At 59.7% G+C, this 24,192-nt stretch overlaps 13 protein-coding genes across 13 annotated transcripts; 7 read left to right on the top strand and 6 right to left on the bottom strand.

Moving 5' to 3' along the window:
• Window positions 1-452: 452 nt before the first annotated feature.
• Window positions 453-976, bottom strand: EHS24_008669 (uncharacterized protein; the record flags this gene model as incomplete). The annotated part of the gene is made up of 2 exons (XM_028623977.1): window positions 453-661; window positions 697-976. 2 exons carry the CDS (start codon window positions 974-976, stop codon window positions 453-455), a joined length of 489 nt encoding a protein of 162 aa, XP_028475951.1.
• A 355-nt stretch (window positions 977-1,331) lies between these two features.
• Window positions 1,332-1,912, top strand: EHS24_008668 (uncharacterized protein; the record flags this gene model as incomplete). The annotated part of the gene is made up of 3 exons (XM_028623976.1): window positions 1,332-1,444; window positions 1,478-1,604; window positions 1,640-1,912. The coding sequence occupies 3 exons, from the start codon at window positions 1,332-1,334 to the stop codon at window positions 1,910-1,912; spliced, it is 513 nt and encodes a 170-aa protein (XP_028475950.1).
• Window positions 1,913-3,072: 1,160 nt separating this feature from the next.
• Window positions 3,073-4,303, bottom strand: EHS24_008667 (uncharacterized protein; the record flags this gene model as incomplete). The annotated part of the gene is made up of 4 exons (XM_028623975.1): window positions 3,073-3,223; window positions 3,334-3,454; window positions 3,538-4,222; window positions 4,274-4,303. The coding sequence occupies 4 exons, from the start codon at window positions 4,301-4,303 to the stop codon at window positions 3,073-3,075; spliced, it is 987 nt and encodes a 328-aa protein (XP_028475949.1).
• Window positions 4,304-4,330: 27 nt separating this feature from the next.
• Window positions 4,331-4,761, bottom strand: EHS24_008666 (uncharacterized protein; the record flags this gene model as incomplete). The annotated part of the gene is made up of 3 exons (XM_028623974.1): window positions 4,331-4,363; window positions 4,414-4,634; window positions 4,692-4,761. 3 exons carry the CDS (start codon window positions 4,759-4,761, stop codon window positions 4,331-4,333), a joined length of 324 nt encoding a protein of 107 aa, XP_028475948.1.
• A 274-nt stretch (window positions 4,762-5,035) lies between these two features.
• On the top strand, window positions 5,036-7,685 carry EHS24_008665 (uncharacterized protein; the record flags this gene model as incomplete). The annotated part of the gene is made up of 11 exons (XM_028623973.1): window positions 5,036-5,040; window positions 5,095-5,158; window positions 5,193-5,330; window positions 5,380-5,439; window positions 5,476-5,826; window positions 5,868-6,648; window positions 6,687-6,814; window positions 6,852-7,164; window positions 7,205-7,374; window positions 7,422-7,490; window positions 7,530-7,685. 11 exons carry the CDS (start codon window positions 5,036-5,038, stop codon window positions 7,683-7,685), a joined length of 2,235 nt encoding a protein of 744 aa, XP_028475947.1.
• A 729-nt stretch (window positions 7,686-8,414) lies between these two features.
• EHS24_008664 (uncharacterized protein) lies at window positions 8,415-10,181 on the bottom strand (the record flags this gene model as incomplete). The annotated part of the gene is made up of 7 exons (XM_028623972.1): window positions 8,415-8,580; window positions 8,638-9,002; window positions 9,057-9,227; window positions 9,269-9,346; window positions 9,402-9,437; window positions 9,482-9,491; window positions 10,174-10,181. 7 exons carry the CDS (start codon window positions 10,179-10,181, stop codon window positions 8,415-8,417), a joined length of 834 nt encoding a protein of 277 aa, XP_028475946.1.
• Window positions 10,182-10,413: 232 nt separating this feature from the next.
• TIM17 (translocase of the inner membrane) lies at window positions 10,414-11,339 on the top strand (the record flags this gene model as incomplete). The annotated part of the gene is made up of 5 exons (XM_028623971.1): window positions 10,414-10,445; window positions 10,554-10,653; window positions 10,805-10,991; window positions 11,134-11,250; window positions 11,305-11,339. The coding sequence occupies 5 exons, from the start codon at window positions 10,414-10,416 to the stop codon at window positions 11,337-11,339; spliced, it is 471 nt and encodes a 156-aa protein (XP_028475945.1).
• A 315-nt stretch (window positions 11,340-11,654) lies between these two features.
• Window positions 11,655-12,670, top strand: EHS24_008662 (uncharacterized protein; the record flags this gene model as incomplete). Its single annotated transcript, XM_028623970.1, has 3 exons — window positions 11,655-12,143; window positions 12,211-12,352; window positions 12,534-12,670. The coding sequence occupies 3 exons, from the start codon at window positions 11,655-11,657 to the stop codon at window positions 12,668-12,670; spliced, it is 768 nt and encodes a 255-aa protein (XP_028475944.1).
• Window positions 12,671-12,757: 87 nt separating this feature from the next.
• On the bottom strand, window positions 12,758-13,716 carry EHS24_008661 (uncharacterized protein; the record flags this gene model as incomplete). The annotated part of the gene is made up of 3 exons (XM_028623969.1): window positions 12,758-13,162; window positions 13,208-13,648; window positions 13,690-13,716. The coding sequence occupies 3 exons, from the start codon at window positions 13,714-13,716 to the stop codon at window positions 12,758-12,760; spliced, it is 873 nt and encodes a 290-aa protein (XP_028475943.1).
• Window positions 13,717-14,144: 428 nt separating this feature from the next.
• On the top strand, window positions 14,145-15,989 carry MRPL4 (54S ribosomal protein L4 mitochondrial; the record flags this gene model as incomplete). The annotated part of the gene is made up of 3 exons (XM_028623968.1): window positions 14,145-14,616; window positions 14,986-15,158; window positions 15,351-15,989. The coding sequence occupies 3 exons, from the start codon at window positions 14,145-14,147 to the stop codon at window positions 15,987-15,989; spliced, it is 1,284 nt and encodes a 427-aa protein (XP_028475942.1).
• Window positions 15,990-16,589: 600 nt separating this feature from the next.
• EHS24_008659 (uncharacterized protein) lies at window positions 16,590-18,243 on the bottom strand (the record flags this gene model as incomplete). The annotated part of the gene is made up of 8 exons (XM_028623967.1): window positions 16,590-16,844; window positions 16,883-16,968; window positions 17,104-17,289; window positions 17,326-17,416; window positions 17,462-17,756; window positions 17,825-17,919; window positions 17,965-17,972; window positions 18,048-18,243. 8 exons carry the CDS (start codon window positions 18,241-18,243, stop codon window positions 16,590-16,592), a joined length of 1,212 nt encoding a protein of 403 aa, XP_028475941.1.
• Window positions 18,244-19,088: 845 nt separating this feature from the next.
• Window positions 19,089-20,213, top strand: EHS24_008658 (uncharacterized protein; the record flags this gene model as incomplete). Its single annotated transcript, XM_028623966.1, has 4 exons — window positions 19,089-19,195; window positions 19,278-19,404; window positions 19,537-19,768; window positions 19,831-20,213. 4 exons carry the CDS (start codon window positions 19,089-19,091, stop codon window positions 20,211-20,213), a joined length of 849 nt encoding a protein of 282 aa, XP_028475940.1.
• Window positions 20,214-21,452: 1,239 nt separating this feature from the next.
• On the top strand, window positions 21,453-23,879 carry EHS24_008657 (uncharacterized protein; the record flags this gene model as incomplete). The annotated part of the gene is made up of 6 exons (XM_028623965.1): window positions 21,453-21,628; window positions 21,721-21,893; window positions 21,991-22,735; window positions 22,801-23,089; window positions 23,133-23,478; window positions 23,530-23,879. 6 exons carry the CDS (start codon window positions 21,453-21,455, stop codon window positions 23,877-23,879), a joined length of 2,079 nt encoding a protein of 692 aa, XP_028475939.1.
• Window positions 23,880-24,192: the final 313 nt, after the last annotated feature.

The raw sequence follows: 24,192 nt of genomic DNA, 5'->3' as shown, positions 1-24,192 counted from the left end.
GTCTAGTCGAGAGCTTGCACGCGGGTAGATGCAGGCCTAGCGAGAGGTGTTTTGTGGGCGCGATGTAGAGTGGATGTTGTTGGAGATGGATTGCACGCTTTACTGTACATGAGCAAACAGATCACAGAGCTGGTCGATTGAAATCTGGCCTGCGGAAATTGATTACGTAAATCGTTCCTGTGCTACAACGACATTTACCACCTGGCTGTTGAGCGTTGAGCCGCTGTCGCCATGTGTGACAGCGAATTCAGCTCCTCTGCTCAAAAGTAACACGTCTCATTTGGTATACAGACGTACAGACACCGCTTGTTAACACACACACACGCCACTACAAAAGCTGAAACGTCACATGCTTTTTAAGACACAGACAGTGTTGACCACGGTCAGTTCGACCTGGTGTCCGTCCTTCTCAAGAGACCTACGCATCCCAGAAGGGCTCGCGGTCCTCACAGTCATCGTACATCGTCTTGCTTGGGGATTGGGACGCGGTGGGGGCGCGTCGTCGAACCGCTTGGGAGTTGCAAGCCCTTGAACTCATCATAGTTGATCTTCTGCGCATCTGCGCTGGCGGCCTCCCTCTCCTCGACCGACATCTTCTCCAGCTCCTTGCGCCTGGCCTTGAAGTCGTAGCCAGCACCCCAAAGGGGCAGCTTTGACGCGCCTGGGTAGAGCTTGAGGTAGCGGTCCACCTCGCACGCCATGACCATTGCGTCCTGCTCTGGTCGTCGAGCTCGCCGCCGTCTTGGGGCAAGTTGAGGGCGGCCCATGTTGATGCCGAGACGTACGCGGACACTTGCACGGACTCGGGTTGCTCATCGAGTGGGCCACCCTGGGCAAACTTGTCCACGGAGGGGTTGCTCTCGTCGGCGGGCTTGGGGCCGTACGCGTGCAGGAGGTCCGAGTTTGAGAGCGGGAGAGGAGGAGGAGGCATGTCCTCTGGCTTGTCCTCGGGCTTGACTGGGAGGGGGTGGGACATGTTGTGGGTGTGGTGATGTTGGAGGTGCGTGAGAGAGGAAGAGTGGGTTGATGGAATGGGAGTTGTGAGAGAAACGACGTGTTGATGTTTGTGGCCGCGCCAGCAAGCTGCAAGGGCGCAGGCCTTTCTGCGCGGTGTGTGTGGCGCCCCCGACTGTCAAACACACGTCAACACGTCAACATGCTTGTCTTCCTTCCATCCATCCATCTTCCTTCCTGCACAGCACTCATCCAATCCACCTCCGGCCTCGGTTACCACACCAGCCCCCACCGCTCCAAGCTGGTTGCGCACCGACTGGTCCGAGACCTCGTTTCCACTGCCCGTGTTCCACGGCTCGTTCTACGCTGGCAGCCAAATGGAGTGGGCGGCCAAGAATGCCACAGTTGCTATCCATGACGGCGCATGGGGCGTCATCGTTGACAAGACCTATGCCGTGTACCTTGCTGTCTGCGATTTGGTGCTGCAACGGTACGTGACAGCTACTTCCGCACTCTAATCCAGTTTGGCCCCAGCTGACCATCACGGGAAAGACAAGGCCCACCTCAAAGACAATGGCGCCTTTGATCTTCCGTATTGGCCTCAGTGGAAGGCGGATCGAGAGCAGGACATTCACGAGGTGTTTGGCTGGGTAAGTCTTGTCGCCGTACCACCGGCTTACAGCAGGCGCGCCGCGACCTTGAGTGCCACTCGGGCACCCTCAACTACGACCACGCACGACGGCTGTGTTGGAGGGCGCTGTACGCCGTATTCTGGGAGGGCTACGATGCCGAGGATGGCCCACCACCGACCGAGCGAGTCGTCCCAGTCCACCTCACCGCCCTCGGCCAGTTCGCAGTCAACCCCGCCAACCTCGAACGCTATGGCCTGCCCATCTACCAAGCAGCCGCATTCGACGAGGTCGACGACCGTGCAGTCAACAGTAGCGTTCGAGACTAGCCCGCTCCGCAAGACTCGCTCAATAAAGCTTTCCGTGGCAAGGGACTGCGCACTTTCGGTCTTCCCGCCTGGCTATCGTGCCCCACGCCTGACTGTGCCCAGCGACGGCTGGAAGGAGGTTGAGCAGCAAGCAACCCTTATGTTGTAAATTCAAGCCTCGAGTTTGAGTGGCCGGAAGGTGTGAGCTTTGCAGCTGACGCTCTGCAGGCAGTTGTTGGCATGTTGCGTACCAATTGTACATATGTATTGTATGACCTGTGCTGTTTGCACTAGAGCTTGCCAGACCCCAAGCTCGCGCTCGTGTGCCCCAGTCGCACCTGCCAGTGCGCCTCAATACTCTCTAACCTCCAACGTGCATTCTCAGATCTCAGACGGGCCGTTGGGCTATCGGACAACCTGGATATCGCTGTTCTACGTATCGACACCATCATGCCAACGTTTCCCTTCGGTGCTGCAGTATGCGGCCGCTAGCTCCACCAAGCCCCCCTCACCGGCTTGAGTGTTCGTGAGCGTGGGTGGGTCAATGCCGTCAATGTCAGGTTGCCGGTCCCGTCGGTCAAGTGCTCGATGTCCCATCTGGGACGCAAGATGGTCGCACATAAATGCGGAGGAGAGGAGGGTATCTAACTCGGACTACTCGTGCTCCGCGCTACTCATACATGTAGCGCTCTTTCAAGCTGGAGTTTGTAGCTACTCGGTACAAACCACAAGCTTGGGCCGAGACGTGGTCCCAGACAGGAAAGGAGTAGCGAATTTTGAAATATAATGAAACAGCGAGAAGCGGATCCCGGCGTGGTGGGTACCATGTTGTTGGAGATGGATTGCACGCTTTACATGAGCAAACAGATCACAGATCACAAAAAACAGATCACAGATCACAGAGCTGCAACTGAAATCTGGCCCGTAAAAATTGATTACGTAAGCTGTTCCTAGCCTCCCAACATCCAACAGCAAAAGCGATTACTGCACCTGGTGACGAGGCCGCCAACAGCAAATTCAGCTCCTCTACTCAACAGTAACATATCTCATTTGGAATACAGACACCGCTTATTAACACACACGCGCCCCACTACAAAGATTGAACGGTTACATGCTTAACGACAGTGTTGACTACGGCCAGCTCAACCTTGAGCCTGGTGTGTCCGTCCCCCTCACCAGACCTATGCATCCCAGAAGGGGAGCTCGTCATCAAAGTCCTCGACAAACTCTTCGGCAGGGGCGAATGGGTCTTCTTCGCGTCCAATTCCGGAGACGTCATACTCACCCGAGAGTGGAGCGTCAACGTCCATGGAGTTGCCTTGGCCAGAGTCCCTGGTACACCGGCAGCGGGAAGGTCTTCGTCCACATCCATATCGTCCTGCTCATGGAGCGCGATGGAGTGAAGGGTGGTCGAGCCGTCTGGCCGCTTCAGTCGCATATACTTGCGATAGTCGATTGTCAAGGTCGAATTGTCTGCCCGGTCCAAGATCGACATCTTCTGCAGCTCCTTGCGCCTGGTCTTCATGTCGTAGCTGGAACCCCAAAGGGGCAGGGTTGATTCACCTGGATGGTCTTTGCGGTGGCGGTCGGCCCCCACCCATGCCACTTTGCTTCCATCCAATTTGAGCCTCGCGGGCCTCACGTACAGTACAAGTCGGGACCGGATTGGGGGAGGTTGAGGGTGGCCCAGGTCGGCGCCTCGATGTGGCCCAACACCTGCACGCTGTCGTGTGTCTCGTCAAGGTCGCGGCCCGCAGACTTCTTGACGTAAGGGTTACGCTCCTCAGCGTAGTCGAGACCGAGGCCGCGTAAGAGGTTCTGACCAGGGTACGGGTCCTCATCGTCAGCGCCCTCCCACACTGAACCACCGACCCGGGGCACAGCGTCAGCATGGGTCCGGCGAGCTTGGAACGCGACAGCGCAGGGTGGGTGTCCCAACCAGTCCTCCTCGCGTGAGAGATGTACCGTGCGATGGGGCAAGAGGCTGGCGCTCTGCATTCTGCGCATCTCGGTCTCGATCGCATTGAGGTCGGGGCGAGTGGTTCTGGAGAGAAGGCCAGCAAAGGGTGGTCGCAGGTGGGTTGGCACGTGTGAAAGTGACAGGAGGTGCTGAGGGAGCTTGTCCTTGGTCTCGGGCTGAGGGCGGGGAGTGGGAGAACGCCAGTCGTCGGCACGCGCCATAGCGGCGGTGTAGGCTGGCGTCGCCATACTCGCTTGACGGTTCTCCTCATAGTCCACTTTTTTGATGAGTCTCCAGCCATTGCCCGTTACTGCCGTGTAATAGGTGACTGCCATTTCGACCTGGCGCGCACCAATCGCGTACACGGCCCTCTAAGGTCTGCATCAGCACTGTTGTCGAACGGGCAGTCTGCCATCACTTACCAAGGCCATGGCACGCCTGCAGTCCTCCATGTCGTGGAAGAACACGGTAACGATCGTTTAAGCGCCGATGTCGCCCAGAAAAACAGCTTCCTGATTTGGTGGTTCAGCAACCTAGTCATGTGGGGTGCTCTAGTGCTCACAATCTGACCACAGGATTCGAGCTCATGGTACATCCATCGCGCCGGGGCTTCGCGATCGGTCGGGTCAAAGCCATTCTTGAGAACGCAAGCGCAGAGGCCGTACTGGCTGTACGCGCGCGCAGATGTAACCCAAGTGCGTGACGCATCAAACCATTCAAACCTCTCCCAGTGGGACCGGAGGAGGCCGGAGAGGTTGTCGATATGGCAGTAGTTAGCGCGCACTGTTGAAGTCAGCCGCCGCTCCCAGGACCAACCGCCACCAACATGACCAGACTTACCGACCATGTTGCTGAGCGGGAGAGGTTGAGGAAGCTTGCCCTCGAGCTTGGCTGGGAGGGGGTGGGACATGTTGTGAGTGTGGTACTGATGGAATGGCGAGTCTGTGATCCGTGAGAAAGCGACGCATGTGTATGGGAATTTGTGTGCCCGCGACGCGGTGATCGCAGGTGAGGGGCGCAGGCCTTTCTGCGCGGTGTGTGTGGCGGACGTGGTGGGCGACGGTCGAAACACACAGACGTCAACTCCACGTCACCTTCTTCCTTCCCTCCATCCTTCCTTCCCTCCATCCTTCCATCCCTCCATCCTCCCACCCTCACTCATCCTACCACATCAAACCTCAGTCATGACGTATGTGCACAGCTCTGGGGCATAGCGACGAACGTCCACTGACTCGCTGTCCAGGACCCAGCGCGACGACTCGACGTTTGCTGTCAAGCTTACCGTGTCGCAATACCTCGAGTTACAAGTGAGACGATGCCTTGACATTGCTGACTCCGCAGAAAGGGCCAGTTAACCACTTTGCAAGTGCAGCGGCCGGCACGGACGTTTACCGGTCCGAGCGGTACACCCAGCTCCTTAACGAACGTTTGTCTCTCCCGGCCTCCCAACGCGAGCCCCTCCAGCACTTTATCAATTCAGTGAGCCATCAGGACAACGTGGTTTCATTTCCACCGCGCTAACAACCAGGTGCATGCCCACACTGCGGTCATTGTGTCCCTTGCCAACTGGTGCTGGCAAAACTACACAGTAAGTTTGGGAACGGATGCTACGTGGCGCACACAGAACTCACGTCGTAGGCTCACCCAGGTGCTAATGTGGATGCTCTGGGTTAACGGCAATGATGGCAAGGTCTGCATCACCAAGCCCTCCCTTCTCGCCGCCGACAGCACTGCCGAGCGACTGGCAGACGAGCTGGATGTCAAGGTGGGCGCAGAGGTCGTCGGCATCATGCGCCCTGGACGCATTATGATGCCCAAGGTCCCGTGCCCGTGCCGGCTTGTCGTCGTTACAGACGGCCTCCTCCTGCGGCTCATCCTCGACCCCAAGTTCATGGAGAGCCTCAAGATCATTGTCCTTGACGAGGTTCACGAGCGCACGGTCAACCTCGACTTGCTGGTGGCACTGCTTCCTTTCGTGAGCCAACCCACCCCACCACTGTCCACCCTGACGTTCAGGTCCTCCGCCGCCGCCCCGATGTCCGTGTGGTCGTCATGTCCGCCACCGCCAACATTGAAGCCTTCCGCAGCTACCTCGCGGACAAGTGCTCGCTCCCAACTGGGATCGTTAAGCTCGATGGCGCCCCCAAGGACATTGTCCGCATCTACATCGACAAGCCGGTCCAGTTCTACGACGTCTGGGTCGTCAAGATGCTGTATAAGCTTCTTGGCGACCCCGGACTCGGCGACGTCCTCGTCTTCTGCCCTGGTGTACCCGAGATCCGCCAAGTTCATGAACGTCTTAGGACCATGGCCCATGACAGGCCTGACCGTTGCCGCTTCCTGGACGTCGTTGAACTTTACCGCGACTCGCCCGACATGCTCGCCAACACCCTCCAGAAGATGAAGCACGTCGACATGGACGGCTACCGCTACTCCGTGCGCAGGGTTATCCTGTGTACCAACATTGCCGAGACGTCGTTGACTTTCGATGACCTCACCCATGTCATCGAATGTGGCTACTACAAGCGTCCACTGTTTTCTGCTGTCACTGGCACCTACATGACCGAGACGCTCAAATGCGATCAGGCTCAGATCTTACAGCGAGTTGGTCGCGTGGGACGCAAGACGAGGGGCATCGTCCTGCATGCCTACACCGAGGATGAGTGCCGCGACAGGCCAGCTCACGCCGAGGTCGACACCATCACCCGTGTAGACTTTGACGCGCCATTGTTCACGGTCCTCACCCACCCCCTCGTGCGCAACGACAACGTTGGCATTGAGCAGCTCCAATGGATCAGTGAGCTCTAGCCGTCCATGTTAATAGCTGACCCGTAGCCTCGCCCTTGCACCGCCAGGTATCCCTTTCACTGGTCAACCTCCGTGCCCTCCGCCTCATTGACTTGGAGTCCCTGCAGCCCACTGAAGAGGGATTTCAGGCATTTGAGCTGAAGCTCGAGCCGGCCGTAGGTCCCTGCCCAACTACCACGGAGCTGATTTTAGATTACACGCATGTTCCTCGACGCCGAGGCTAAGCCCGACCATGCGTGGGAGATACTCCTCCTCGCTGCCATCTTGCAGAACAGCGAGGGTATCAAGGACATGTCGGAAACGCCGTACACGCGTCAGGAGCAGGTTCTCCTGCCTCTGCAGCACAAGCTTGGCGACCACCTGTCACTTCTCAACATTGTTGCAAGGTGGCTGCAGTCCCGCGCCTGCGCGCGCGAATCCGAGTTCACGCGCAAGTACGGCCTGCGCATGAGGGCGATGTTGGCGATTGAGCGACGTTTCACCGATCTCAGGGACCTCTGGAGGGGTGAGTGGTACCTCTATTACGCATGTTGCTGACGGTAAAGCTCGCGGCCATGGCCAACTCGTCACACATGACCTCCTCGACACCAGGCCGCCTAGGGATGTTGTCCTCCTTTCGACCATCGTGCGCGCATTCCCGTTCAATGTTGCGTGGCGCTCAGGGGAGGACAAGTACCGCGACGTCAACTTTGAGCGCGATCACCACTTGGCACATGTGTGTTGTCCCAGTCAGAAACATCAGATTAGAGCTGATGAACCCAGGACTTCGTCAAGGGTCGTGAAACATTCCTGGACCGAGACTCGTACCCCCCGTATATTCTGTACGGACGAGTGAGTCGCGAAGCAGGGGTACATATGTACTGACGTTAGCTCCGCTGCAGGGCCAAGGCAAATGGCGAGCAGGACACGCAGACGAACCAGATGGAGATCATGAGCATCATCCCAAGGGAGGTCCTCGAATACGTGCTTCCCAGCGGCACCGACGTGCGCCACCGCATCCCCTGGGCGGTGCCATTCACCCAGTGAGTCGAGCGAGTGTCACTGAAGGCCAAGGTGTCGACCATTCCCTGTCGCAGCCACAGCGTCCTCCTGGAATCGACATGGACCTCGACCTCAACAGTATTTATTACGTTTCAAAATCCACCATTCCTTTCCTGTCCGGTTCAGTATCCCGGCGCATATGTGTATTGGTTTGAGGGCGTATAGAAAAGGGTGGAGAGGGTGACGGAGAGATATTAGACAACATGAGATGTTACGTACCGACGTGCCAAGTTCTCGCTCCTGTGTTGATGTGTTTCAAGTTTGTACAGAGCACTGTGGGAGACGAACGCACAGATGCGAGACCTCAGCATCTTGATGACAACATCGATCCGTAACCCCACAAGAATTTCGTACTGTCAACGCTGACGAGTTCAGTAAAGAACATGTGCAGGCACCAGTTGGTGGCACGCGGGCGGAGGGAAAGCTTCCTCACAGGTAGGTTGCGTTCTCTCACAGATGACTGCAGAGTGGTGGGCTTTTGCTCAGACTATTGGTGCAAAGCGCTGCTCATATATGTAGCTTTGCTCAAGCTGCTTCATGCAAGGAGATACATCAAATAACAATGATGTGCCGGGGTACTGAACCGGACAGAAAAGGAATGGTGGATTTTGAAACATAAAAAAAAGCAAGAACGAGTCCTTGCGTGGTGCATCATACCTGGGCAGTCAGCTCACAACAAGGGTACTCACGAGTAGACAGCGAGTCGCAAAGCGTTCAAGGGTGGAACTTTGCGATGTGCTTCTGGAGGTCCTGGAGGTTGGCGTAGGACTTGTTGCAGTACTCGCAGTCGTGGCGGACGCCCTCGTGCTTGCTCTTGACGTGGCCTTCAAGGTGTGCCTTGGTCTTGTAGTCCGCGGTACACTGGTCGCACTTGAACGGCCTGCCCGAGTGGACCCCCTTGTTGTGAGCCTTGAGGCGTTCTGCCGTCGCAAATCACTCGTCGCACTGGTTGCACGCAGAGGTCGCCGTCGACCCAACGACGGCCGGTGACGGCGCGACCTTGGACACGCCGCGAGCGCCGTGGAGGCGGGCGTGGGCGAGTGAGCCCGGGACGAGGTTAGGGGCCTTGGGCTTGGCCTTGAGCTTGTCCTTGCGGACGCGCGGGGTGGCGGCGTTGCCACCAGGAGAAGGGGAGCCGAGGTAAGATCCACGGCGAGGAGGGGTGCGCACCGTCCTCAGCACCGCGAACGACGAGGGGACGGAAGGGATGGCAGCGGCGGGCGGCGTGTTGCCCTTGAGGAACTTGGCCGCGCTGACCTTGCGGCCAGCGACGACCCACTTGCCGCTCGCAGCAGCAATGACCTGTATGTGAGCGTCCTTTCTTCCTTTCTTGCGTCCGCCCCCAGCTTCACTCACCTTGTCGGCCTTGCGCTGCGCAGCGCGGGCCTTGGCGGCGCGCTTGCGCGCGCGGCGGTTGGCTTCGGCCTCAGCCTTGGCCTCGGCCTCCTTGAGGTCCTTCTCGAGCTGGATGCGCTCGAGGATGACGGCAGGGATGGGAGTCTTCGTGTCGTCCTCCTTGATGTGGAGCTTGTTCCTGTTCAGCTAGTAACCCGGCAGCTGCTACTCACGACGACGGGCTTGGGGGCGGTCACGGGGACCGGGGTCTTGGCCTTGACAGCCTTGATGTTGATGCCACCACGAGTCGTCTGCCATCAGTGGGATGTTGTTGGAGAGGAGAAGGAAACAGGGAGGGCAACTCACGGCGGCAACGGGGGAGAGGAGGGCAGCAGTGTATGTCTTGGACACTGCGAGTCAGACTCCATCACCAGTCTTGTGCTCACTGTCTTGATTCTGGTTGTTTTAGTTATGTATAAAGCCTAGACAAGCTGTGTTTCCGATATGGATGAGTGAAAGAGTAAGAGAGGGAAGACAAAAGATGCAGATCAATATGGTACTTTAAATATGTAAATAAAAATAAATAAACGATGACGCCCCCAACGCCCCCCTTCCCCGGACCCGCTGGTCTCCTCGTCTCCCCATCCACCCTCGTCTGGCCTACAGCCTGGCCCAGATTACAACAATAGCACCCGCGTCGCCTCACGGTGGTTCGCTTGCTTCACATGCCACACACACAGTGCGAGTGATCGCGATCGATTGGACAGCTGAGGCCTGCCACTGTGCCGTAGCAGCCGGCTAATTTGCTGCTGCTGGCAGCTGGGAAGGTAAGGCAGACATGCACAGCAGGTTGGTAGTGGGTGAAAAATACAGACCGCAAAGTGCAAGTGAGGGGGGCACGTCTCGGAACGGGTTGGGGTCATCAGTATCGGTATATCATTATCGACTCAAGAGGCCACAGATCACAGATATTGTCCTCGGTTGTCTTCGGAATGAGCCCAGTCTTTATCGCTTGGACACCCAGATGCGCCGCCCTCGTACGTGTGTACGGAAAACAGGCCGCATGTTGAAGGCTCTCAGACCAATACATTTCCACTTTGTTGCGCAAGACATAACAACGACCTGAAGCGGGACGAACACGACCATGGTGACGAAGCAACGTATCCCATTAGTCAACACGGACTGTGGTCATTAGCTTGTGGATTAGCATACAGCTGGCCGGGCGGTGACTTGCTTTCCTAATACTTCCGGACATATTACGTAATTCGTTTTTTTCTCCAGAACACCGGGATTGTCGTCTCCATCTCCTTCGACCACTTGACTCAACAACATCTCCATCCCTCCAACACCTTCTCCAACACCTCCTATCCTAGCCAAAATGAGCCACGCCGACCACTCGCGCGACCCCTGGTGCGTAGCGCGAGACCTACAGCCGGTCGGCAAATTCCCGGGCCAACTTGGTGGTCCACCGGCCGGCGTCCTTCTCCAACTCCGACTTGAGTCGCTGACCTCGAACAGTCCCTTCGTTATCCTCAATGACTTCGGCGGTGCCTTTAGTATGGGCGCGATTGGCGGAGGGGTGTGGCACGGCATTAAAGGAGCCAGAAACAGCCCTCGCGTGAGTAGACGAGTGGAAGGGAGGTGGTGGTGATGATGAAGAAGGTGGAGACCGGACATCGGAGATTGTCCGGCGCCTGGAATCCTCCTTTCCTCCCCCATACACGCCCTGAACCTCTTTACAGCTATCCATTGCTGACATAGTACCCTAGGGCGAGCGTCTCGTCGGCTCGATCTCAGCTATCAAGGCGCGTGCCCCCATCCTCGGCGGTAACTTTGGTGTCTGGGGTGGTCTGTTCTCGTCGTTTGACTGCGCCATCAAGGGATACAGGCAGAAGGAGGACCCATGGAACGCCATCATGGCCGGTTTCTGCACTGGCGGCTCCCTCGCTCTGCGATGTAAGTAGACTGGGCGAGGTTGGACGACGGCGGCGGCGACGGTGGCGAGCGGCGGCGGGGGTTGTCAAACTTGTTGTTCCGAGCCGCTCTTTCGCCGTCCTTGTGCGACACAGAACGCCTTTTTAGCTGACCATCCCTCCAGCTGGCCCCAAGTCTGCCCTCACCTCTGCCATCGGCTGTGGTGTCCTTCTCGGTGTGTTCGAGGGTGTCGGTGTCGTGATGTCGCGCATGTTCGCCCAGCCCGTGCCCGCCATGCAATGTGAGTTGGCCCACCCCAGCGGCAAGAGACCTTTCACTGACGACCTTGCTCCAGTGCCCGAGGCCGCCCCCGCGCCTGCTCTCGCCTAGACGTTGTGTGCTCTACCCGTCCTAGTGGTTTGCGTCTTGTATATTCCCCTCCCTCTTTTTTGCATGACGCGCGCCTGTATCTGTTCCATATACACTTCTCTGCATGCATCGTTCGTTCGGTGGACAGGGGGTGGTTGCGGTCGTCGGCCGCGATTGCCGAAAAGACTCGTCATCTTTGGCGCGGGGTCAGGCGTGCGGGGGTGGAGGGCGACGACGACGGAGCCATGTTACTCGCAATATATGTTGGACAGGTGACTGACTCTGAACAACTCTCGTTGTCCACCACCCGCTTGCCACTGCACTCCACCACCAACCATGCTCAGGCCAGCCCTTCTCCTCCGACGCGCCGCCGCACCGGCTGCTACGCGCGTCGCGGCCCCGCTCGCACCAGCAGCTCGATACACCCCCGCCCGCTCCGTCCGCTCCGTCTCGTCCAGCACAACGCCAAAGCGCGCATGTCCCGCTTGCGGCGCCGCAATCCCCATCCCAGCGTCCCCCTGCCCGTCGTGCGCTGCCCTCGTCGCCATCCCACAGGGCCTGTCGCTGCACTCGCTCCTGGACGTGTCCGAGCCCGTGCCGGGCCAACCTGGGGCCGAGGCATGGGACATCCCCGCCGAGCTCGCCACTCTGCCGGCACACGGGTACGACCTGCATGCGCGCGACCTGCGGAACCGCATGCTCAAGCGACAGGCGGCGCTGCATCCCGACCGACACAACGGCGCCGACCTCGCGGCCACGTTGAGTGCGCGCGTCAACAAGGCGTACGAGACGCTCGCCGACCCATTGCGCCGTTCAGAGTATATCGTGAGTGGAGTGTCTCCACCTCTTTGCGGTTGGGGTTTTTAGGTGTGCATTTACCTGACGGCCCCAGCTCAAGCAGTATGGAAAGGACGTCAAGGAGCAGGAGGGCGTGCAGGATCACGACCTCTTGATGGAGATTCTCGAGGCGCGCGAGACGCTCGAGGAGGCGAGCGACGCTGAGGAGATTGAGGAGATCCGGGACGAGAACCACGGTGAGTCGAGCGTCGTGCAGCGTCAACGAGGCCGACGGGGTGTGTGCCCGCACACGGTATAGCTACTTGACGAGTGTAATCAGCTGTCGTGCATGGCAAGCACGTCCACGCTCGTCGGCGACTGTGGCCGCTTCCCGACCTTCCTCACTGCCTCGTCGAATGTCCGCTGACACCCCCCCAGCCAAGGTCGTCGCTCTCGTCAAGCGCATTACGGCCGCATTCTCCCAGGACCCTCCCGACGTCGACGAGGCCAAGGCCCTCACCGTTGAGCTCAAGTACTGGATCGGCCTGGAGAACGCCGCCCGGGAGAAGCTGTAGCCAGGAAGGCGCCCATCTAACATGTATCCCCTCCCTCATAGCAGACCAGACCACTGTGACAACCCAATACAATTCATCATCTGGATCCTACTCTGCAGCGTACAGCGCCCACTCGTCCCGCACCCCGGGCATGTCGAGGCTCTTGTCCCCTTCCTCGGAGAACCACACGCGGCGGAGACGGCAGTTGGCGTAGATCCGCACGTAGGCGGTATACGCGAGGCCGCCCTCTGGCAGTCTGCTCCTGTCTGCCGGCCGCCGTGCTGGACGTGGTGGTGGGCGTCGGCGTCGTTTCCTGCTGCCGTGCTCGTCGTCATTGTCGTCGCTGTCGCTGGCGGCCGGTGGGGCGGCCGGAAGCGAGCGGAAGAGGGCGACGAGGGACGTGAGGTGGAGGCCCGTCTCGGCCCAGTCGGTCACCTTGTGCGTGTCGGCGGGTAACGCCAGTGGGAGGTGTACGAGTGGGGGTTCGCGCTCGGCGTAGAGTGTCGGCTCGGTCTGTCGTCTGTCAGCAAGTGGGTGTAGGTGTACAAGGCCACCCACCTTGTGCGAGCTCAGGCGCACGACACCCACGCGCCCTCGCGCGTCTACTAGTCCAAGCTCGATGGTCACGCGCCGCCGCACACCGAGTGGTTTGAACTGGATCCCAAACCATGGCAGCTCGATACCTAGGGTAGATGCTGAAGGCGGCAGGTCGCCAGCCTGGATCCATGTGTCTGGCCTGGGCGACTGGATGTGGACCACGCGGGAAGCGAGCGAGCCCGTCTGCGCATGCTTTGGGACATGGACGGAGGCGGTACTTGGCTTCACACTGGTTCCAGCCGCTGCAGACCGTGGAGGCCGGCTTGGCCCAGCCTCGGCGGTTGCTGGGTACGCCGTGTCATCTAGAACGTCGACAAAGCTCTCGTCTCGCCGTCCCTCGTGTTTCCGCCAGAGGGCAAGTGGTGGTTCCGACTCGGAGTTGAGGAGCGTGAGGAGTGACGGCTGCATGTTAGGGTAGGTGTATGAAGCTGCTTCGAACCTACCTGGACGGCACCGATGAGGAGGTTCATGGAGGGATGGTGGGTGGATGGCAAGTGCTGAGGGTGGACTTTGGCGGTGGAGGTTGTCACAACAAGGGCGATGAGTGGCACCACTGGGCGGGTGAACGGCAGGTGTCGGCTTTCACTGCGACCATCTCAACAATGCTTATGCACGAGATGGACCAACTGACGATACGCATGGTCCTCGCCGGTCGCTTCTCTGCATGCATGTACCATTCGTCTCGCCTGCACCGTATGCACCACAGCACCTTCCCTCTCCTCTCTGCCCCCACTCACCGTCCGGGGTATTATCCTGGCCGATTTTTTTCCTCGCATTAATCCCATCTGGCCGTTCCGTTCGAGACTTGCTCCTCGCTTTCCCGACTTTGTTTCTGGGAGCACGGCGAAGAGGCCACAACCGACACCACATCCACATACCACTCACACCCACACCCACCATGGCCACCATGGCCGCCCTCCCCCGCCTCATGCGGTCGGTGCACACCAGCGCCGTCCGTCTCGACGCCGCCGCCGCCGCCCTCGCCATCCCCACGACCCTCACCGCCGCGCAGGCCGCCAACGCCGCCGGTCTCCCCGTCACCCGTGCCATGGCCGCGGCCGCCTCGCCGGCCCCAGTGACCTTCACCCCCAAGGGCCGTCCCGTCATCGTGCGCCCACCGCGCACCACGCGCGTCAACCTGCCCTCGGGCTTCCCCGAGCCGCTGGCGTACCCGCCCTCGAAGGAGTACTTGGACGAGGTCCGCAGGATCATGGACGACCTGCCCCCCGAGCAGGCGCACCCCCCGAGGCACCCCCTCTGGTCCTTCTTCCACGTCCCGGCCAGGAGCGCCGCGCCCCTCCGTGAAGGCGACACGATGCAGGACATGGGAAGCGTGGAGCGTTTGGGCGACGAGGGAACCTCAAAGTCGGGTGAGTTGAGAGAAGGAGGGCAGAAGGAGGCGGCGTGAAAGAGGAGGGGTTTGGGGTGGTGGATCTTCCTGGCCTCGTGAAGCAACTTGCAGGGGCTTGAGCTGGAGCCTACGCGATGCGCGGGGCGATGAATGGCGCCAGTTGCTGCTCAGCGTGTGACCGTCAGACGTGGGCGCTCGTGGACAGTAATGTCCGGCTGTACCGAGTACTACCAGGCGCGTCACAAGACGATTCCCGTGGTGCGGCATCTTGCCTCTCTGTCCCTCTCCGACAAGCAAGACTATGTCTCCCCACACACACCCAACTTGTCTCTTTGCGCTCTGTTTTTTTTTTTTCTTCATGACGCTGGACGGCGCTGACATTTCCCAGGTCGCTCGTGGCGTGCCTCCGAGCTGCGTCGAAAGTCGTTTGAGGACCTGCACACCTTGTGGTATGTGCTCCTCCGTGAGCGCAACGTTATGGCGACGCAGAAGGACGAGCGCCGCAGGCTCCAGATCATCTCGAGCTACGGTGGTCCCGTGATCGCGAAGCGTGCTATGCGTGTAAGTACGACGAAGAGAGGCGGCAAATGTTGGGGGCCGTGAGGGAGAGGTGCTTTGGCGTTGCGGCTGTGGCTGTCCAGTTCGCGCCAGCCGCTTGACGCGCACACCTCTTGCCTGCTTTACCCACCCCCTTACGCCAGACAGGCCCACAGCTCTGTACTTTCTGGACACCCGAGCTGACATGTCCCGCAGTGCCGCAAATCCATGGCCCGCATCAAGGCCACGATCAACGAACGCCGCCTGGCCATCGCCGCCGCCGCCGCGCCCACCAAGGCGCCGTACGTGCACGTTCCCGGCCCCGTCCCGGGCTACCTCGACGAGTCGGCGTACATTGACACGTCGATTGTGGGCGTCGACGTCGCGCCGCTGCTGAAGCAGCTGGCCAACCTCCCCAAGGCCCGGGGCCGCACGGCGTCCACGAAGCCCAACACGGCCCGGTCGGAGCGCGACGAGGCGAGGAGGAGGCGCACCGCCAAGATTGTGGCCCACCACCGCGCCATGGTCGAGAAGCGCGCGGCCTACCGCGCCGCCAACCCCGAAAAGGTCGCGGCCCAGCGCGCTGAGCGCCGCGACGCCCGCCAGGCTGTCAAGCTCTCGTTGCTGTCGCCCGAGGACATTAAGCGCAAAGAGGCGCGCAGGGCCGTCATTGGACAGGCCATGAAGGAGGCCCACGCCGTCCAAAAGAAGGTCCAGGACGCGGCCGCCGTCAAGGCTGCCCAGAGCGCTGCGCAGGCCAAGGCGGCCTGGAAGGCCAAGGACGCAAAGAGGAAGGCGCAGAGGGACGCCCACAGGGCCCAGAAGTTTGGGCAGAGCAAGCCTGTCGAGGCTTAGAGATGGGGAGTAGGCGTATGCATTGCACGGTTCACATTCAGCGCGCGCGGGTGGGGGGCTGCAGGTGGTTGGTTGGGACGGGTGAGACGGGTGGGACAGGTGATGGGCCAGGAGGTTGGTCACACGAGCAGGCCACAGCGGGCCCGTCTGTGGATTGGCGTTGCCACACGCCCACCCACTGACACACTAACTAGCACAGAGAGACATGCCACTGTCCCCACTTCTTGTTCACACGTGCATCTGTCACTGTGCGACGCGTTCACTCACGTTCGCTCGCACATGACCTCCCATCTCTGGCATCGTTCACACTCAAATCAGTCACTCTCCGCCGACCACCTCGGCACCACCTGGGTCCTTCGTTTCCTTCGTTTCCTTCGGTTTGGTTGGGGTACTGCTACTCTTGCATGCAGGCTACATATTTTTGCCGGCGCCTCGGCGCGGGTCATGTGGGCTCTGGGCCAATCCTTGCTCAGGCTTTCCTGCGCGCAATTACGGGGTGTTGTCGTCGTCGTCTCTCACGATCGCTCACGCCTCATGTACGTCTCCCGCCTACGCCTACGCCTACGCCTACGCCTGCACGTCTCACGCGTCTCACGTCTCTCACGCCTCGGTCTTGTCCTCTGCGGATGCAGCTGCGGGCTCAGCTGTCGTGGTCGGGACGGGTTCCGCTGCAGTCTCGTCGGTGGGCTCTACCGTCGGCTCAACCGCGGGCTTGGCAGCAGGCTCGGAAGCGTTCGCTGGAGCGGCCTCTGGCGCGGCTGCAGGTTCGGCCGCGTGATCGGCAGCGGGGGGCGTGTCCTTACCATCGGTGCCGTTGGGCTTGGAACCTTCCTCGGTCCTCCTAATCGACCCGTACTGCCTGTCAGCTGATGATGCTTACGGTGCAAACTCACGTCGTTTGCCAGCTTGTCTGCACGCTCCGTGATCTTGAGCTCGTCGTTGCGGGGGATGGCGGTAAGAGCCGCAATCTTCCTCATAACTGCCCCAAGTCAGCTTTACCACCCTGGGGGAGCGTTTTACGGGCCAGAGGGCCTGTCGCGCATCTGTTGTGTCCCGGGCAGCCCCGTCCAGCCCGTATTTACAGGCTGGCCCGTGGTTCTGTATCCCGACTCACCCTTGTCAATCTTCGAGTACTTGAGGAACTCGACGGTCATCTCGGTGTAGGTCTCAATAGCCTTGAAAAGTTCGTCAAAGTTGTCCATTTCGCTAGCTGCCGGCAATCCCTTGCTGAGGAATGCCCTCTGCAGCTTGTGACGCCAGTCCTTGACACGGACAGCCTCCTTGTTGTTCGCCATGGGGTCTGCTGTCAGTTGACCGCAAATGCCACGCAACTCACCATCGTCCACAGGCGCCGCAGGCTCGGCCTCGCTCTCTGGCTTGGGCTTCTCGGCCTTGGCGGCCTTGGGCTGCTTGGGCTTGTCGTCGGCCTGGCGAGTCAGCATCCGGTCCCGCTCAACCGAGATTCGACCCACCTTCTTGGTCGTTTTGGCCTTCTTGGTCTCCTTCTTGGGTGCCGGTGGGGCGCGCTTCCTCTTGCCCTGGGTGGCACCCTCTTCCTCCTCCTCGAGCTCATCCACATCCTCGTCGGCGTCGGCCTCCTCGAGGGCCCTGCGCTTGTCGGCCTGGTGCGCGTCCCACTCTGTGGGGTCCTGGGCGGTCATGTACGCCTCGCGGAGCGCGCCGGCCGACTTGCGGTGGGGTTCGCGGATGTACGCCTCGATCTGGTGCGCCTTCAGAGGGGTAATGTCCTTGTTCGCCAACCACGAGCTGGGGGGTAGTCAGTACGAGGCGCTCAGAGGAAGATTCTGGGGTGGATGGGGGTGGATGGCACGCACAAGTCACCGGCGGGGAAGAACTGGGTGCAGTATGACGCCGAGGACTTGGGCCTCTGGGCGAGGACGTTGGCGGGGAGGTCATCGGGGGCAGTGATCTGGACATTAGCATCGACCTTTGACTATTTCGAGGTAGAACGCACCCTCGCAGCTGTGGATGTCAGCAACCATTTCACCGATTTTCTCCATCACGGGCTCCCACGGAGGGGGGTTGCCTGGTACTCACGCCAAGGAGGGTAGCCTCGGAGACGAGCCAGGACAATGTCGCCGTACTCAAACTTGATGTCCTCGGCGGGGGCCTTCTTGGCACCGACGCTGGTGCGGCCCTTGGCTCCGGCCTTTCCCTTTGGCTTGGTGGTGACCTCGTGGTCGTCGATGCCGGCGTCCTCCACGATGGGCGCCTTGTCGCCGTCCTCGGACATGGCTGCGGCTGCCGCATGCATCAGTAACTGGGTGAGGCTGCAAGGCTGGGCTAGCCAGGAGGTGGGAGAGGGGATGGCGTACCTGAGGTGGGGAGGGTGATGGATGAGATGGGGGGGATGCACGCGCGTGTGGATGTCGCGCGTGTAGAACAGAATGTGTTGTTGACAATTGACGCGGGGGTGGAGTGCGGGGGGAAGGTGTGCGACGCGTCTGTTTAGCTTGCGGGGCGCTGCGGTGTGAGTGTGAGTGAGTGTTAGAGGCTGGTGTGTGGGAGGAGTGTGTAAGCGTACAGAGTGGGAGGTGTTTGTTTTGAGGGGCGAGAGGGGGTACGATGGGTGGATGGAAGTGGGCGGAAGTGGGTGGATGTGGGAGGAGGGAAGGGTGGTGGTTGGGTGGTGTTGTTGAAAGGACATGTCAATGACCCAACCGGGCAGGCCGCTGGGCGCGCAATCGCTCGCTGGCTGGGCCGCCCCGCCCACCGTACGGCCGCCACGGACTCGGCGTTTTAGGGAATTATCCCGGGGAGGGGTTGGCCAGATGATCGCTTATGACGTCAACGCGTCCTGCTTGCGGCCAACTATATGAGCACACGAGAGGCAGAACGCCTCAAGTCTGTGCATATTTGGGACACTGGCGCACATTTGATCCCGCCCCTCTAGGCATTTGATTCCGTGGCCGCTATCAACGGGACATGGCGGGCCTATAATGTTGCCCGCCTTACTTTGGAAATAGGCGCAATGTCTCCTGCTGGCCACCCAACGGCTGCTGTCAGTCACGTCAGTGGGCGGGCCATCGCCGGTTGCTCTCTCCGTCTTGACCACCACCACCACCTCGCTCACTCACCATGGTGCGCCTCTCCCCCATCATCGGCGCCTCCTCCGCCCTCCTCTTTGCGTCCTCGGCAGCCGCTTTCCGTGACACCTCCCCTCTCCTCGCTTGGTCGTCTACTCCGTAAGCACCAGCACCCCCGGGGGAGCACACACATATCTCCCGTCGCGTCATCGACTCACTACTAACCGCGGATGTCATACAGCAACGAGGCCCTCAACGAGGCTTCCTCCGAGGTCACAACCGGTGCCATTGCCGCTGATGCCGTCTTTGGCTCGCTCCCCAGCGTTGGCTGTGACTGGGATGTCGTGATGGTCGTGCACATGGACGAGGTGAGTCTGCTCTGTGTGTAAACGCGCGATCCGCTATCGTTGCAACGAGCGCAGCGCGCTGCAACCTTTGGCAGTCCGTGGCGCGCACCAAGTGCACCATACCATGCCTTTCATCCACTGCTCGCAAACTAGGCCAACACTGACAACGCCCAGCTGCACCAGTCCCACGTCGCCGGCCTCACCCTCCCATACGAGTCGTCCAAGGCCGACCTCCACATCCCCTTCCTCGTCCGCCCCGAGCGCAAGTCGCTCGATACCAGCGTCGAGGACTGGGCCAAGCAGTGTGGCGCCGAGCTTGTCGACGAGTACACCCCGTCCGTTACCGGCGGCCGTACGTTTGTCTACTACAACGCCGAGCACGGTGGTACGTATCTTCCCAATCTCCCAGACACACACGTTCATTTTAAGCTGATAACGCCATCACAGACGTCGCTCTCCCTTCTGGCCTCCCTGAGAAGCACCTTGTTGTGCTCGTCGGCACCCGCGACCTGACCAAGCGCCAGTTTGACGAGGAGATCCCGTTTGAGGCTGAGAACGAGGCTGAGGAGGAGGTTGCCACCGAGGCCCCCGTCAAGGTCGCTGCCCCTGGCAACGGCACCACGGCCCCCGGTAACGGCACCGATGGCTCGTACCCCGACTACTTTGACATCTTCACCACTCCCCTCATCACTGCCTTGCTCGTGTCGTTTGGCCTCCTCCTCCCCATCCTCCTGTTTGGCATCTACTCGCTTGCCGGCATCCAGGTGCCACCTCGCATGATGGAGATTGGCAAGAGCTTGTCGGTGAACAAGGACCGCAAGGACCAGTAGAGACGGACAGAGCGAGGGAGAGGGAGAGGGAGAGGGAGAGAGAGAGAGAGAGAGTGAGATCTGTGGCTTTTTTGTCATAGGTGTGTTTAATGTAGAATCGCAAAACGATGATAGACTGTTCGCGGCCTTTGCATGCCCGCCCCCAATATCCCAAAGGAACGGTGGAACGGTGAACATGACGCTGATGGGCACATGACTGGCAGGTAAATTAATAACAAGAGGGCGGAAGAAAGCGATCCCAGGTAGTACGATGACGAGACGACGAGTGTGCGATCGTAAAGGCGGTGGGCCGCTGTCCATGTGGACCTGGGTCCTTAAACTCTCTTTTTTCTTTCTTTCTTGCAACTTGGCACGTTGATTTCTGACGGCCGAAAGTTGGCAGCAGCGCAGCAGTGCGAGACGGAGCCAAGCCCTCTGATCCTTAGCATTGCTCCCTGCTCCGTCATATGGCGGATTGGGTGTGTGAGGTGGCGAGTTGCCGCCATTCCTCCGTGCCCCCCACGGTTCCATTTTGGAAGCATGCTGTGTGATGGAACTGTAAGCGAGAGAGTAGTAGTGTGTGTGTGAATGCAGAACAGAGAGAGTAGTGTGTGAGTATGACACGAGGCGGGTACCCAGGCATGGAGGCATGCAGACCAGTGTGCGATGACGAGGGTTGACATGTTGCTGCGTGACGGCACACTCCCCTTCGCTGTCAATCTTTGGCCGCCGGGTGGATAATGGTGGTGGTGGTTGTCCCTGAAAGCGTTCTGAGACCACCCCATGCCCCCCCTATTCTCAGTTCGCTTGTCCATATCTTCTCACCCAGCCCCCCCACGTTCGCACATTGTCTCTTCTTTCTCTCTCACTACAGTTCTCCCCATCACCTCTCCTGTCGCGATTCAGCTGGCCAGTGTGTGTGCATCAAACCTCATCAACAAAAACGCACCCCAGTCTGAGACGCCAACCTTGCCCCCCCTTTTCTTCCCTCCCCTCAGGTGTGTCATTGTGCGACACTCCGATCACACCGCCACGTAAAGACACCGATCTTCTTCTCTTGCATTCAGTACGTCCCCCCCGCAAGATCTCGCATTCACCACTCCCACACTCATTGACCAAGGCTCTAGCATCTCCACGCACACACACTCTCTATCTCTCCACCGTTCATCTACACTACACATTTCCTTTCCTCCAGGCGTCAAGCGTGCGCCCACGCCATCACACGCTCCGCCATCACACCTGGTCCAAAAAATCCCCGTCATGGGCCTACGTCGCTGGATGGCGCTAGCCGCCATGTCCGTCCTCGCCACCAGCGTCGCTGCTGCTGCGGCCGAGACGACACTGGCGCCCGGCACCGCGCTCTACACTGACGCAGTGACATACTGTGCAGAGCCAGTGGCCATTATCGTCGAGTCCATGGACATTGGCTATCACCGGTGAGTCATGGTGGAGGTCGGCCACCCCACCGCCCGCAGCCACCACGCACTCCCGACGGAGCAATGTTCCCACAAACTGACATTCCGCGAAGCGACAACAATTCCCTCACGTTTTCGTTTTCGTTTGCGTCCATTGAAGACAACCTCAACGTCACGGCCAACATCTACTTGAACGACTATGGCAACACGCTCGCAAATGTGACTGTTGATCTGTGCGAGTTCCTGTCAGGTGTCCTGTGTCCCCTGCCTCAGGTCAACTTTACGGGTGAGTCGAGCACGCAGCCGGGCCCAGCCACGTCCAGGGTGGGGGGTCGCGCATCGTCGTCATTGTGCACCGCTAACCACTCCACCATTTTATTTAGGCTATGGCACTTACCCTATGCCGTCCGACCTGTCGGCCAAGATCCCCAGCATTGCATGGACAGTCCCCAACCTCGAGGCATACGCGCGCGTCGAGCTCATCAACCAGGCGACCGGCGACGTCGCAGCGTGCGTCCAGGCCACGCTCTCGAATGGCTGGTCGACAAAGTACAAGGGCGTCTCGTGGGGGTCGGGCATGTTCACACTTGCGGCGGTGCTTGTGGCGCTCGGGCACGCCGTGTGGGGCAAGTCGACGTCACCAGCGTTGTATCGGTGGTTTGACGTCCTGTTCCTCTACCAGACGGCGGCCGCGGCGGGGCTCATGCACCTCAACTACCCGTTGGTGTTTAGCAACTTTGCCCAAAACTTTACCTGGGCACTGGGCCTGCTGCACTCGGCCAAGATGCAGACGAGCATCAGCAAGATGCGCGACAAGACGGGCGGACAGCTGTCGGACAGTGCATACACCGAGGTCCAGTACATTAACCGCAAGCTGTCGCCGTACAACGTCCTCACGTACAACATGACCAAGGAGCTGTCCACCACAAGCACAGCAAAGTCGTTCCTCGCCAACGTCATGACTACAAACCACGCCGACGCCGCCCACACACGCCGTGCCGCCATTCCTTCCCTCATCGACCAGCAAAGCGCGTCCGACCTGACAACCGGTATCCCGGTCTACGTCAACTCGGCCAGCATTCCGCTGGCCAACGCGTACGACACCATCTTTTCTGGTTCCTCGCGTTCGTGGCCATTTTCCTCGCCTTCCACGTCCTTCTCGGCGCCGTCGTGTTCATGCTGGCACGACGCAGCAGCAGCAAGCAGGACTCGTGGGCGTCGCGCCTGCGTCGCCAGTGGTGGCCCTTTTGCATCGCCAACGCACTGCGGTGCGCCTTGGGCTTCTTCTTCCCCATCTTCATCTTTGGCTTTTACCAGTGGACGATCGGCCGCAAGGACTCTGGCCTGTCAATCTTCTGGTCTGTCCTCGGCATGTTGCTGGTCTTTGTGCCCCTCGTGTGGGCCTTGACAGTCGAAATCCTCAAGTCCCGCCTCGAGTCGTACAACAGGCCCGACGTCTCGGAGCTGTACACCAACTATGACGTTTTCCCACTCGGCCGGAGCCATGTACCGGCCGTATCGTCAGCGCTGCCACTGGTTTTGGTTTGCGCCGCTGCTCCTGGCGACCATTGCGCGCGCTGGGTTTATCGCGTTTGGCCAGTCGAACCCATGGGCACAGGTCATTGGCTGCCTTGTGGTCGAGTTTATTGTATTCGTGTCCCTCATTGTGTGCAGGCCACACAAGGACCGCAAGGGAGACTGGCTGGCTCCAGTCTTGAGCTTTTTCCGCATGGCTCTGTTTGGCCTCTTGGTGGCGTTTATCGAGAGCGTCAACCTCAAGGCTATCCCGCGTACCGTCATTGGCATCGTCATGATCGCCCTGGTAGGCATCCCCACGGTACTCCTCCTCGCGGGCCTGATCTTCAACCTTGGTAAGTGGGCAGCTACATGGTGTTTGGTTGTCTAGCTGACTCTCCCTCCAGGCTACGGCTTGCTGTGGCGCCGCAACAAGGCCAGGTCAGAGGCCAGGCCCGAGGACGGCACCCTCCTCGACGACCCCTTCTACGAATCGGCACAGGAGATGCGTGCCGAGAACAACACCTTTGTCACCATGGTCGGCAACGATGCCACCAACAGCAAAGACAACAGCACACCCGATTTCAGCACAGACAACAGCGGGTCCAACAGCGACCTCGCACCAGCCACACAGCACGCTCCCCTACCGGCAACAACGTACGATGCGTACACTGCCTCTGCCATGTACTCGGACGCAGCAGCGGGTAGGAGCAACCGCTACTCGTATGGCGACGACCGCTTGGGTAGGGCAGTTTAGAAACCAGCATTTCATCCTTCTCTCCAGCATACACGGATTCATGATCCACCACTTTCCCTTCCGTTATTATTCCCCTTTCCTCTTGTGATAGACTTGCCATAGACTGTACGATGGCCCCCCCAGCTCACGTTTATACGAGTATACGTAACCAGCCAGAGTGTGTTTTGACGATTGTAGCGTAGAAGCATGCATAGAACATGCGATATTGCGTGCTGGTGGGCGAGAGAGTGAATGGTGGTCGCAGCGCGGTCTCCGGGCCCCATTGGTTCCGGCTGTAGAGCCACATTGCCCATCGCCCATCGCCCCCGCCCGA

Source organism: Apiotrichum porosum (genome assembly GCF_003942205.1).
Source record: "Apiotrichum porosum strain DSM 27194 chromosome Unknown scaffold_7, whole genome shotgun sequence".
Classification (NCBI taxonomy): Eukaryota; Fungi; Basidiomycota; class Tremellomycetes; order Trichosporonales; family Trichosporonaceae; genus Apiotrichum; species Apiotrichum porosum.
Note: the sequence above shows the minus strand (reverse complement) of the source record. Positions and strands in the feature narration are given on the sequence as shown.